The sequence below is a fragment of the Jaculus jaculus genome, chromosome 17, assembly GCF_020740685.1.
Source record: "Jaculus jaculus isolate mJacJac1 chromosome 17, mJacJac1.mat.Y.cur, whole genome shotgun sequence".
In the NCBI taxonomy this organism is placed as follows: Eukaryota; Metazoa; Chordata; class Mammalia; order Rodentia; family Dipodidae; genus Jaculus; species Jaculus jaculus.
The window spans coordinates 52,868,493-52,882,260 of record NC_059118.1 but is presented as its reverse complement, the minus strand read 5'-3'; the positions used below and the strand labels follow the sequence as shown (position 1 = coordinate 52,882,260).

Here is a 13,768-nt window from a genome sequence, read left to right as displayed (position 1 = left end):
AAACCAGAGATCCAGAGGCTCCTAAGTGCCCATCACTGAAGTAGACTTAAAATGCACCCAACATGGCTCAGGGAATTTTGCAGAAGAGGAGGTGGAAGGATTGCTAGAGCCACAAGTTGGGACATTTTGCACAGAGACATAGCCTCTCCCCCATAACTGACTGCTGTCCCCACAATACATGGCCCACAATCCCCATGGGGTTGACCTGCATCCTTAACGAGGAAGGCCTCTTCAGAAAAGGGGCAGGGAGGAGGGAAAGGATGGTACCAGCATGTGTTGTTTACATACTAAATATGTCTGTATCTAATGAAAGAAATTTTTTAAAGATAGGACAGGTCCCAGAAGTGGGGTTCATAAACTTGGGGGACCTCTTCTGAACCCCCAAATCTGATATCAACAGGCTGTTCCAATACAACTTTATATAACACTGAAATATGAATTTCACATACTTTCTACAAATTATTAAGTACTATTCTTCTGATTTCTTTCAACAATTTAAAAATAAAAATCTATCCTCCGTTTATGGGTTTTGAAAAAGCAAGTGTGGAACAGATTTGGGGATAGGTCCTGGTTTTCTAACATTGGCTTTAACCCAATAGTCAGTTGACTGATAAAATAAAAATAATGACATAACCATCAGCTTCCCTTATTTACTTAGCAAGCACCACGATGTTAATATTCTGTAGTAAGTAGGCAATTGGGACTGCTTGGGAATCAAAGTCAGGATATGATTTTTTATTCATGGAAAGCATACCAGTAAACACTGGATTGCAATTGGTATCAAAACTGATTTTCCATGCCCTAAAACAACTGCAGAGATGAAACTGAAATGAGAAAGCTATCCAGGTGGAATGTGAGAGGTCTCAGCCCACGTGACTGATCATGCCTAATCTACTAAGGTCCCACATTGCAGGAGGCATCTCTGCTCACAGCTTAACCCTCTGTCCCAGGCCCATGAATTTCCTGCTAAAACAGAAATAGAAACCTGTGTGCTGGAGCAGGCCTGTAATCCTAGCATTCTGGTGGCTGAGCAGAAGGATGGCTGTGAATTTGAGACCAGTCTGGGCTACATAATGAGTTTCAGGCAAGCCTGAGCTACAAAGTGAAACCCTATCTCAAAATTAAACAAAAAAGAAGAAACAATAAACAAAGGAAAGGTGGGAAGGAGGAGAAAGAGAGAGAGGAAGGGAAATACCTGACTCTAGGTTCAGTGATATCAAGCAAAGTATTCTTTTCTCCTTCCCCCTGACTTACAAAGACCCCTCTTCAACTGGGAGGAGGGATGAGAAGATACTGCAGCATCAGGGTTTCTAGTCATAATTTTTTACACGGAGTTCATCCCAGGCTGAAAACACCATCATAAAATGAGACCAGTGTGTCTTTTCATCTCTCACTGGTTGCTAATGCAGTGCACCTTAGTTCTTCCCCTTCACTTTCCTCTTCCCTTCTTCCTCAGGCTCTTTCCTTCCTACCTCCCTTTCTTTCTTGCTTTTTCTTTTCCCCCCCTCTTTCCTTCCTGTCTTTTGAAGTAATGGTTTAATATTCGGAGGTGATCCTCACCCTTGCTACTCAAAGTATGGCTATATTCATTGTAGTTGTCTTCAAAATAGTTTATTGGAGATGGAGATATGGCTTAGTAGTTAAGGAGCTGGCCTACAAAGCCAAAGAACCCAGGTTCAATTCCCCAGGACCCACATAAGCCAGATGCACAAGGCGGTGTGTACTTTGGAATTCGCTTGCAGCAGCCAAAGGCTCTGGAATGCCCATTCTGCCTCTCTCTCTCTCTCTCTCTCTCTCTCTCTCTCAAGTAAATGAATTAAAATTAAACCAAATAGTTTACTTGTAAGCTTGTGGGATTTAGTTTTCACCCTGGTGCTGTTTAACCACTGTGTTCTAATATTGCTAACGATCAGCTCCCAGGAGTCAGCATAAACTGGCCCTAGTGACCTCCAGGAAAAGGACATTCTCGCATTTTGGGGCTGTGGTCCTTGGAGGCCCCAAAAGATGCCTACATAACGCATATTGGTACCACCCCATTCATTCTCGGCAAACTTCAGTTCATAGCCTTAAAAGGACAGCCAAGGGGGTGGGAGATGTCCACCTAGATACAGTGCTTACCATGCACGGGTGGTGAGTACCAAGTCCTCAGAGCTCACAGAAAGCCAGACCCCACAGCCAGCTCCAATCCAGCATGTCGACAGCAAGGGAGGAGGCGAATCTCCTGGCAGCTTTGTAGCCGTGAGTAACAAGAGACACTGGTTCAATCAAGGTGAACAGTGACAAGCCCACACGTGCACCCACACTCACAGAACACGAACATGCGCACACACATCATCCACACACAAAAAGAAGAAAGGGGTGGAAACAACATTTCACTGCTACAGTTTTACAAACACCCACTAAACTTCCCCAAGAACATGCTATAGGCGTCCTTTGCAGTAGTGGAGAACTTTCCAGTTGTCAGACGGCGCGTGGACTCTCGCTTAGTGCACCCGTTGAGTCAACACTTTCGGCAATGTTCCTCAAAGCTCCTCTGCTCTCACATCAGCTCTTCATCGATGCACCTGCAATGTTCGCTCCCCCGCGATCAGAATGATCTGCTTTCTCAATTCCAATGAAGGGATAATTCAGGAGAAATAAGAGGGCAAGGAAATGAATGGGATTATCTTATTTATTTTTATTTCTTTTCCTGAGAGAGGGGAGGACAGAATGTCTGTGCCAGAGCCTTTTGCCACTACAAACCAACTCCATGCATTTGAGCCACTTTGTGCATCTGGCTTTACGTGGGTACTGGGGAATTGAGCCCTGATCAGGCACGCTTCCAATGCAAGCACCTGTGACTGCTGAGCAACCCCCCCAGCTCAGTGAATGAGTTTAAATATACTAAACTGCTAAAGTAGAGCTGTGGGTAGTGGAGCACCCCGTAATCCTGGAGGCTGAGTGTAAGTTCCAGTCCAGCCTCAGCCACATAGCAAGACCCTGTTTTATTTTCTTAAATACAGATGTGGCTTTTCGCCTTTGTTGAGCTTCCACATTTCTGTTCTGATAAGCCCCCCTCTCAGTCCAGCAGGGCTGAGATGGGAGTGGGACCCTACCAACACGTGGCTTTCGCTCCCTTCCTGCCAGTCACCTGGCAAGAGCTCGCTTTATTTTCTCCTCTTTCCTTCTGGTAAAGTCTCTTTAAATGTTAAATACATTTGAAATCTGAATATAAGATGGGCGTGGTGGTAAACACCTATAATCCCTGTAATCCCAGGAGGATCAGTATTTCGAGGTTGTCCTTGGCTACAAAGACAAGTTTGAAGCAAAACTGGGTTACATGTGACTGTCTCAAAAAACAGAACACATTAATTAATTAAATGCTATAGAGTAAATAATCAGCTGTTTATCACAGAGCAGACGGTTGGTTTCCTTGGAAGGATTCTAGGAATTTTGCATTACCAAGAGCCCTTTCTTGTGTTTTCCTGTTGTTTGGGAACATGGAGAGACAGAATCAGCCCCCCCCCCTCCGGTCCTCTCCCCAGCTCTGTCCTAGGGAGCTCCCTTGAGATCTTGGGAAGGTCTGGAGCCTGAAAACAAAGCATTGGTATCTGTAACAATAACAGACAGCAGGAAGAATATTCAAAGGCAAACTTGCTCTTTTGAGCCGTCCTCCAACCTGCCTTTCTTGATGGGCTGCACCACTTTTATTTAATTCTCTGTGAAAACTGAGCATAGGCGTGTCCTGTCCTTACAGCAGACTCCTAAGATGCTCTCGGCATAAGGACGCCGAGCCCCTTGGCAGCTGCTGAGCTGTGCGAAGTCTTGTGGGGCTTTCGTCTAAGGTGAGTTTCTTTTCCGGTGTGGCCATCCTTTCTGAGGTCTGCACCACCGCCTGGCGGACTGTGTCACCTCCACACGTCCGCGGTGCCCGACGACTCCAGCGGGTGGACCAGGGGAGTGGGGCGTGTCCAGCCGCACTTGCAAAACAAAACGAATCAGAGATCCCCGCAGGATGCTTGGACCCCATTGGGGCCAGCCGTCCCCTCCTCCTGGGCAGATTGGCAGTTTGCTCTTAGCTGTGACTTAGTGTCGAAGTCCCATCTCCGTCGCCTCCCAGGGCCCCGTGACTCAGTTTATTGTGGCAACAGATCCCAGCAACTGCCCGAGGCCGAGGCCGAGGCCGAGCGCGAGCGCCGCTGCCCCGGCTGGGAGCGCGGGCTGCGGGCAGGGGGACCCCGCGGCGGGCGGCATGGGCTGCGGGCCTTCCCGGCGCGCCCCGGACCGGCGAGGCGGGCCGGCGCCCAGGAGGGGCTGGGAAGAACCACCCAAGGTAAAAGATCGACGTCGCGGGAGGGTAACCAAACAGCTGTGCGTGGAGGCATTTACATCCCAGCTCGGAGAAGCTGAGGCAGGGGGATTGCCTCGACTCCAAGGCCTACCTGGGCTACATAGTGAATACCAGGGCTGCACAGCAAGACCCTGGAGAGGGAGGGAGAGAGGGAGGGACAGAGACAGACTGAGACTTTCTGCCTCTGCTGCCCTTAGCTGGTGTTTTCAGCACACCGCTGGGACTGGTCCTTTGTGAGGGAAGTCAGGTTCTGGGAGCTGCCCCATAGGTTGCTGGTTCAGGAACATGGAGCATGGACATCTGGCCACGTCTTCAGCTTTCCCAGCAAACACTCGGAGTTGGAAGACGGAGTTGGGGAGTCTAGGTCCAGTGGTCTTTCCCACGTGCCTCAGGGTTGCACCCCTGTAATTCTTCGTGTGCATTGGGGGGAATTTTCCCAGAATGGGGCATGCCGGGAGGATTGGGTGTGGCAGGAAGGAGATGATGTTCCATCCTTACCACCTTCAAAATCCCAATGAGCCGTTGCTCATGGTCCATAGGGGAGGGGAAGTTGGAAGGGGACTCAGAGTTAAGACTGCCATCTAATTCACCCCCAAAATCACTCTTACAGAGTTAACGGGAACTCAGCATGCTGGCTTGGGCAGTACACTGGCAGTTAGGACCACCTTTCCCACTGGTCATTCTTGGACCTGCAAAGTGCACCTGTGTCACGGCAGACATGATGCCAGTTAGTGCACCTGTCATTTATGGGGCGCATGGGCTGGGCTCCCAGAGTGGGTTTAAAAAGCAAACTCAAGGTCCTGGAGATGTATCTCAGTCAGTAGACGGCTTGCCTAACGTGTACAAAGCCCAGGGCTGGATCTTCAGCACCACGTCGATGGGGCGTGTTGATGAACGCTTGTAACGCCAGCACTCAGGAGATGAAGACAGGAGTTCAAAGTCATTCCCATCTTTGAACATAGTAAGTTCAAGGCTAGCCTATGATAAATGAGACCTTGTCTCTAGAGTGGATGGATGGATGCAAATCCAAGTCTAGCATAGTCTGAGGCTCCAGGCTTAGTCCCGCTGTTCTGAGGGAAGCCTGCTTGTAAATACCATCTGCCTTAGTACTGTGTTCTACTTTCTATGCCCACATGACCAGTCTTCACTGAAGTCACCATCATCTCCTCTTCCTGTCTCTGTCTCATTTTGTTTTGCTTTGGTTTTCGAGTGTAGCTCAGGATAGCTTCAAACTGCAGCTGAGGCTGGCTTGGATTCCAGGGCCTTCCCCTTTCCTGTTACCACTATAACCAGTCTACCCCCCTTCAAAAAATAACCCACTTCCCATCCCATACAAAACCCTTTACATCCTTTATCTAATGCTATCTTCCACCTACCTCCAGTCTGTCTTGCACAGACTCTCCAGTCTGCCAGGTCACGTGACTTACCAAGCTTGTGTCTCCAAGCAAGCTGGTTCACACCTCCCCGCCCTCCCCATGGAATGCATCCCTGGGCTCTGTCCCCAGTGGTATTGCTGAGCTCCTAACGTGTCCTTCCTTACAGAGTCCCACAGCTCCCACAGCTGACATTCCCAGCCCTTACTAGGGGCACACATCTGTTTAAAGCTCCACTCTCCCCCACAGAGGTCAAAGGTTGCCATTGAACATCTTCCTTATTTTTTATATTTATAAGCAAGAGAGGGAGAGGGAGAGAATTGTCACGCCAGAGCTTCAGTCACTGCAAACAAACTCCCGACATGTTCAGCACCTTGTACACATGCACTCCCTTGTGTGTGTGAGTCACCTTGTCCATCTGGCTTACGAGGGTTCTGGGGAGTAGAACCTGGGTCCTTAGGCTTCACAGGTAAGCACCTTGACTACTAAACAAGCTCTCCAGCTTTTCTTGTCTTTCTTGATTATTCTCTTCCTTACTTATTCAGACAAGGTCTCCCCGCTGAACCCAAAGCTTATGGATACTAGCCTAGCTAGCTTGGCCAGGACTGCTCTGTCTTGCCTTTTGAGCACTGGGATGACAGGCAGCCACCATGTCCCCCCAGCACGTCTGTGGGAGCCGTGGAGCTGAAGTGTGCTCCTCACACCTGCACAAAAGCACTTTACCACTGAGTCACCTCCCCAACCCTCCGCACGACATTCTATGTTGTTTGTGTATTTGTTCCCCTGCTCCCATGTTTCCTACACTGTTGCCTTGGTTAGGACAGGAACTGTCTTTTCTCTCTGTAGCTCACTGTGGGCTCTGTGCAGTCATTCGGGTCCATGATCTCCCCCCACACCACCCCATTCCCCAGACTGCTCTGTGTGTTCTTGTCTCCTAGCAGCATCATGTGACCAGTGAAGGTCTGCAAGGAGGAAAGTCAAGATTAAACTAACCTGAAAATAGCCTTGGCTGACTCACGCATATACCTTTTCTTCCTTGCACTCACTTTGGAAGTCTGAGCTGGGAAGGGCATGACTATCATTAATTAAACACTCTACAGCTATCAGAATAGTAATGCCTTCACGATTTCATAAATGCATAGGACATAGAGTTCAGCAGTTCAGCAATGTCTTTAAAATGAGATGAATGTGTTTGTCTGAATGAAATATTTATGTATCTTAGCACCTTCACTTTAAAATATCCTGAATTAAACTGCTGGAGAACTGTCTACAGACTTGCAGTTCACTTCTGCCTTAGTCTAAAGAGGTGAGAATGGATTGCAGTAAAACAATGCATAATAATAAGAAAAGTATGTGAAACTTCTTAGTTGGAGAGATGCTCTTTTTCTGCATGAGTAACTCAAGAAAGAGCTTAGATGATGTTGCAGTCAGGTTTGCATTGCTGGTAGAAATCACCCAACCAAGAGCAGCTTGTGGGAAAAAGAGGATTTATTTTGGCTCACAGGTTCGAGGGGAAACTCCATGGTGGCAGGGAAAATGATGGCATGAGCAGAGGGTGGACATCACACTCTGGCCAACATAAGGTGGACAATAGCAACAGGAGAGTGTGCCAAACACTGGCAAGGGGAAACTGGCTATAACACCCATAAGCCCACCCCCAACAATACACTCCCACCAGGTGGCATTAATTCCCAAATATCCATCAGCTGGGCACCTAGCATTGAGAACACCTTAGTTTATGGGGGACACCTGAATCAAACCATCACAGATGACAAGGGGTGATCAGTGGCCAAGGACTAGCCACTGGTTTGCTCTAACGTTTGGTAAGAAAGGTCTTGCTTACTGTCTGCAAAAAGGACTAAATTACTTCCTAAAACTTCTGAAACAGCTATTTCAGTCTTATTTTCTTTTAAGAGTTGACATTTGTTGTTGTATTTACTGGAAATAAACTAATGAAAGCATCTTGTTTAGAAGAGCAAGTGTTCCTGTAGGTCTAAGGATGACTGTGCTCACGAGTGAACCTGCTCATTGATTTCAGAAGCTCTCAGCTCAGGAGCATCAACAATTTGTCCCTTCCAAGCTGTTTGGTAAATATGTTTCTAAAAGCTGTGGGATACATATCATACGCCTAGACGAAAAAAAAAAAGTAATTTATAAAGAGCAAACAACAAACAGCTACCTCTAGTTAAAACTGGTGCCTTGTTTAAACTTCTATGCATAGCTATTATCTTGGAATTTATAAGTCTTTATCCCTAAAACACTGGAATGTTAGTAAAGTCAATGCAAAATGTGGAAACAGAGACTTGGGCTCGGACACCTTTATTTCAAGGTAAAGAGGAACACCTTCCACCTGCCTCCCATTGCCTCCTCTGCTGTCACTGTTTATGTAGTCCAGATATGTTGCTTATTCATGTGAAAATATAAATGGAATCTTGTTGGCCACATCTCAGGGAGGCACAGGGTCAAAACACATATAACACACACATGCATATTAGGTTTTGTATGTGATGTGAGATATGTTGTATGTAAGGGCTGCTTTCCTGGATCAGCTTCCTCATAGTGAGGGTGAGGTGCCTATGAAGACAGGAGGAAGGAGGAAAAAAAGCACATGATTACTTTCAGCCTTTCTTCTTGTGCCAATTTCTTTTTAGTTATTTATTTATTTATTTTACAACTTCCATAATTATAAACAATATCCCATTGTAATTCCCTCCCTCCCCCAACTTTCCCCTTTGAAACTCCAATTTCCATCATATCCCCTCCCCCTCTAAATCAGTCTCTCTTTTATTATGATGCCATAATCTTCTCTTCCCATCATGGTGGTCTTATGTAGGTAGTGTCAGGCACTGTGAAGTCATGGATATCCAGGCCATTTTGTGTCTGGAGGAGCACGTTGTAAGGAGCCCTACCCTTCCTTTGGCTTACATTCTTTCTGCCACCTCTTCTGCAATGGACCCTGAACTTTGGAAGGTGTGATAGAGATATTTCAGTGCTAAGCACTCCTCTGTCACTTCTTCTCAGCACCATGGTGCCTTCTGAGTCATCCCAAGGTCACTGCCAGCTGAAAAGAGAAGGTTTTCTGCCCAAAAGTGAGAGTAGCATTAATATATGGGTAGGAACATTAAGAGAAGTGCTTATTGGGCACTTTGGTGAGCATAGTATATACTTTTATCCAGACAGCAGCAGACGTTACACCCCTTAGGGCTCATGACTGCCCTTGTCATAGGTTTTCAGTATCAGGGATGTATTCCCTCCCATGGAGCGGGCCTCCAGTCAAATTATAGGGCAGTTGGTTTTCCCTATAATAGATGTGCCACTATTGCACCCATTGGCTCATTTGACCTGACTGGCCAAATATAAGGCTTGCAGTGTCCACTGTTGGCTATCTTCACTGGTGATTTCTCTCTTTCCCATTGAACTGCATGCAGCATGGCTTTTCCAGCTTTCTGTGAGCTGATCTAGATGGTGGAGGTTTTCAGCTCAGCTCCAGCAGGATTTCTCAGTGACCTCGCAGCCCCAAGTATGTGGAGTCTTCAACAATAGGGTCTTACCATCTATTCCTGGTGGGAAACCAAGGGCCTCGGCAATGGCCTATAGTGTTTTGGGGACATCAGGGTCCTCCCTGGCCAACAACTCACTGGAAGGTATCCCATCCCTGGCACTGAAAATTTGCTAGTAACGATATATGGCTTCTGTGTGTTCTATTGTCCAAAAAAAGTAGTTTCCATATGATGTATTTATATCCTCTTAGATTTTGATTATCCCTCCCTCCACCTTTCCCTTACTCAATCTCTTCTCCTGACCTCACTTAGGCCTTTTCACCCCCATTAATCTGTTCTTCTACTTACATATATACAATACCATCCTATTAAGTCCCCCCTTCCCTTCCTATTCCCTTTATATTTCCTGTCTAGCTTACTGGCCTATGCTACTAATTTTCTATTTCCAGTCTATTGGGGTTTTTTTTAATTGTTTGTTATTTTTCTTTTATTCTTTCCCCAATTGGGATTTGTTTTTATTTTATCCCAGGCTGACCTGGAACTCACTCTGTGGCCCAGGCTAGCCTTGAACTCACAGGGACCCTCCTACATCCCAAATGCTAGGATTAAAGACATGCACCACCATGCAAGGTTTACCATTGTAGTTTGAATGTAAAATGTTCTCCCCACAGACTCATGTGTTTGAACACTTGGACCCTAGTGCCTGGTGCTGTTAGGGAAGGTTGTGGAACCTTTAGGAGGTAAATCCTTGTGGGAGGATGTGGGTCACTGGGGGTGGGCATTGAGGTTTTATATCCTGTCCCCACTTCCTATTCATTCTCTGCTTCCTGATTGCAAACACAATGTGACCATCTCTAGTCCTGGATGCCATGCCTTCCCCACCATGAGATTTCTCCTCACAACTGTAAGTGGAATTAAACCCTTTCCTTTGCTAAGCTGCTTCTGGCCAGATATTTGTTCACAGCAATGGGAAAGTGACTAATACACTGGTACAGGCCTCAGCTCTAACTAACCCTTTCCACTATGAACTGGGGGTGGCTTCAAAGCTGACATTTTATGTGAACACAGGAAGAACTCTGTGAATCTTAATGTGAACATATGAGAATCCATAATTAAATCACAAGATCCTGAGCATGACTGACAAGCTACTTGTCATGATTTTTGCCTCAAAAGACTTCAAAGTTTGGAGTGCTTCCTGAAAGGGAGCAGATGTGCTTATATTTAAAATATATGTGTATTATATATGTGAGTGTGTGCATTTTCAGATGCGCATATATGTGTGTGTGTGAGTGTGTGTGTGTATGTGTGTTTATATTTATATCCATAAGCAGCTAATCTTCATTTCCCTCACCGCATCTCATCCCTTTGTCCTATCCCGCATTGAAATTGATTTTCTATTTCTGTGAGTTTGCCTATTCTGAGCATGAATAGTCCTTGTAACTGTTCCTTTATTTGTCGTAGAATTTTCAGATGTTACATGCTGTAAGAAGTATCAGTGTTTAGTCCCTTTCTTGTCAACTATATGTTGCGTGATTACTGACTCTCCAGCAGACAGATATTGGGCTGCTTCTACTTTAACACTGTGAATTATAACTGTAGGCATTGTGTGCAAGTGTTTGGTCATATATCTTTATTTGGCTTGAACATGTACCTGGGAGTGGAGTTCCTGGGTCATGCAGTTACAATGTTTTTTTTTTGTTTTTTTTTTTTTTGAGGAACTCTTAAACTGTTTTACAACAGATTTTTAAATTTGTATTAACAATCTCCATACATGTAGAAAATATCATATGATCCTCATCCCCTCCCACCATGTTCCCTTTTCTCTCTACTGAATTCCTTCTTCTTTCCAACTAGCCTCTCTTCTATTTTGTTGTCAGCACTTTTTCCACCTATTATGCAAGTCTTGTATAGGTAGCATCAGCCACTGGGAAGCCATGAACACGTCACCACTGTGTGCTGGAAGACAGCATTTAAAAGTGCTGTCCCTGCTCATTCTTCCCACAATGGTTCCTGAGCCTCAGAGGATGTCATAGAACTGTCTCACTTAGGCTGCTCAGGCTTTTGTTTTGTTTCTAAGATTTTTATTTACACGTGTGTGTGTGTGTGTGTGTGTGTGTGTGTGTGCATGTGTGCCTTGGAATGCCAGATGCTTGCAATCCTTTTTGTATGTGGCATTACATGAATGGCTGGGGAACTTAACCTGGGCCCACAGGCTTTGCAAAGAAGCACCTTTAATCACTAAGTAATATTCCCATCCTTTGCCTCTACATTTTGTAGTATCACAGCAATGTATGAGAGTTCTGGTCTCCCCACACCCCCTCTACCACTTACGACTTGCCTGTCTTTTTCACTGTAGACATCTTCATGCGCATGAAGCGTTGTATTGTAGTTTTCTGATAACTAAAGGATACTGAGCATTTTCACGGTCTTATTGGCCAACTCTAATTTATTTATTTATTTGGTTTTTCAAGGCAGGGTCTCACTCTAGCCCAGGCTGACCTGGAATTCACTATGGAGTCTCAGGGTGGCCTCAAACTCACGGCGATCCTCCTACCTTGGCCTCCCGAGTGCTGGGATTAAAGATGTGCACCATCATGCCTGGCTTCTAATTTATTTTTGAAGACTGTATGTGAGCATGTACCTTTAGGAGGTTGCATACCACAGTGTTGATATGCCTCTGTCTGGGGGTGGTACTTTTTCCTTTCTACTGTCAGCTTTTATCTGTCAGGATTCTTTCAGTGAAGCAGACACAGTAGAGCTAGTGTAAGTGGAAAGATAAATGCATTGCAAAGAACTGACCCATGGGACCATCCAGCCAGCTCCAAAGTCCACAGTGTGGGACAAGTGCTCAGAAAGGGTCAGCTGGGGCTGGAGCTGCTGCCCATATGCACACTGTTTCTTCTCCCCAAGGGAGACTCGTGTTTTCTCTGAGAGCCTTTCAAATGATGAAATGAGAAGGGACTCACCCAGACTAGCAAAGATAATCTTTCTGAAAGGAAGTCTGTAGATGTGAATCACATCCTCACGGTACCTTCCAAGCAATACTTAGATTAGTGTTTGAGTAACATTTATGCCTACACATGATTTATACAAGCTATTGACAATTATAATTTCCTTCTTTATTATTTAGTTATTTTAGTGGGTTTTATTATGTTTTACAGTGTAGAGGCTGGGGAGGAGTTAAAGATGCTTGCTCTGCAAGCCTGTCAACCAGAGTTTGGTCCCCAGCACCCACATAAAGCCAGATACAAAGTGCTAAATGTGTCTGTAATCCCAGAACACCTATATTACCAGATGGTAAGGGCAGGAGAGTCCTGTCACTTGTGGGCCAGCTAGAGTGGCCTTCTTAACAACAAAATAACAAGAGGAACCGTGTCTCAAAGAAGATGGAAGAAAAGGAATGACACCGTGAGGTGGTTCTCTGACGTCCACATGCACATGCTCATACACATATACACATGCTCATACACACATGCACATGCTCATACACACATACACATGCTCATACACACATGCACATGCTCATACACACATGCACATGCTCATACACACATACACATGCTCATACACACATGCACATGCTCATACACACATGCACATGCTCATACACACATACACATGCTCATACACACATGCACATGCTCATACACACATATACAAGATGGTATCATTTTATTAAAAAAAAAACATTTTTGGGCTGGAGAGATGACTTAGGGGTTAAGGCACTTGCCTGCAAAGCCTAAGAACCCAGGTTCAATTTCCCAGAACCTATGTAAACCAGATGCACATGGTGGTACATGTGTCTGGAGTTCATTTGCAGTGGCTAGAGGTGCTGGCATGCTCATTCTCTCTAAATAAATAAATAAATAAATAAATAAATAAATAAATAATGGAAATATTCTCTTCTATTCAGTAGCATGACTATTTTCACAATTGGTGATCATGGACTTACTTTTGTCCTCCATAAGCCTCAGAATGAAACGTGCCTCCCCATGAAATGGTAAAATTCTATTACTTTCCTGTGTCTGTTTTGACAAGTTGACAATTTAGTGACTTTCAACAATACAGATATACTCTATTACAGTTCTGCAGGTCAGCAATGCAAAGGTGGTTGTACTAGGTGAGGTTAAGTCCTGCAACAGCTAGTGACTATCGGAGGCAGTGGACAAACGACCCTTCCCCTGCCTTGCCATGTAACTGAGCTGTGTCCTTCCCATTCCTCTGTCTTCACATCTGAACTGAAGCATCCTCAAATTTGTCCCTATTTCCAACCTTGTGCATCTTTAGTTCTTCTTTAGTCACATTTTCATGAGCCACAGCCACATAAAATATCCAAGGATGATCACTTAATAGAGGAAGGTGTTATTCTGTCTCATGCTTTCAGAGGTTTTGATCACCTGGGCCCATGTGTGTCGAGGCAGAACTTCTGGGTGTGAAGCAAGGGGGTAGGGCACAGTGGTACTTCGTGGCATCAGGAGGCAGCAGGGTGGGAAGGCTGCACGGTGGTCAAGATCTATCCTCAGACACATGCTCCCAAGTGACTTCCTCCATCCAATTAACTCCTG

General features: G+C 45.5%; 1 protein-coding gene across 1 annotated transcript in view; it reads left to right on the top strand.

The window, feature by feature from the left end:
* Positions 1–4,231: 4,231 nt before the first annotated feature.
* Stmnd1 (stathmin domain containing 1) overlaps positions 4,232–13,768 on the top strand; it is a 30,357-nt gene continuing 20,820 nt past the window's right edge. The window contains exon 1 of the mRNA XM_045136362.1: positions 4,232–4,312. Coding sequence (XP_044992297.1) covers positions 4,232–4,312 — 81 coding nt within the window. The remainder of the gene's footprint in view (positions 4,313–13,768) is intronic.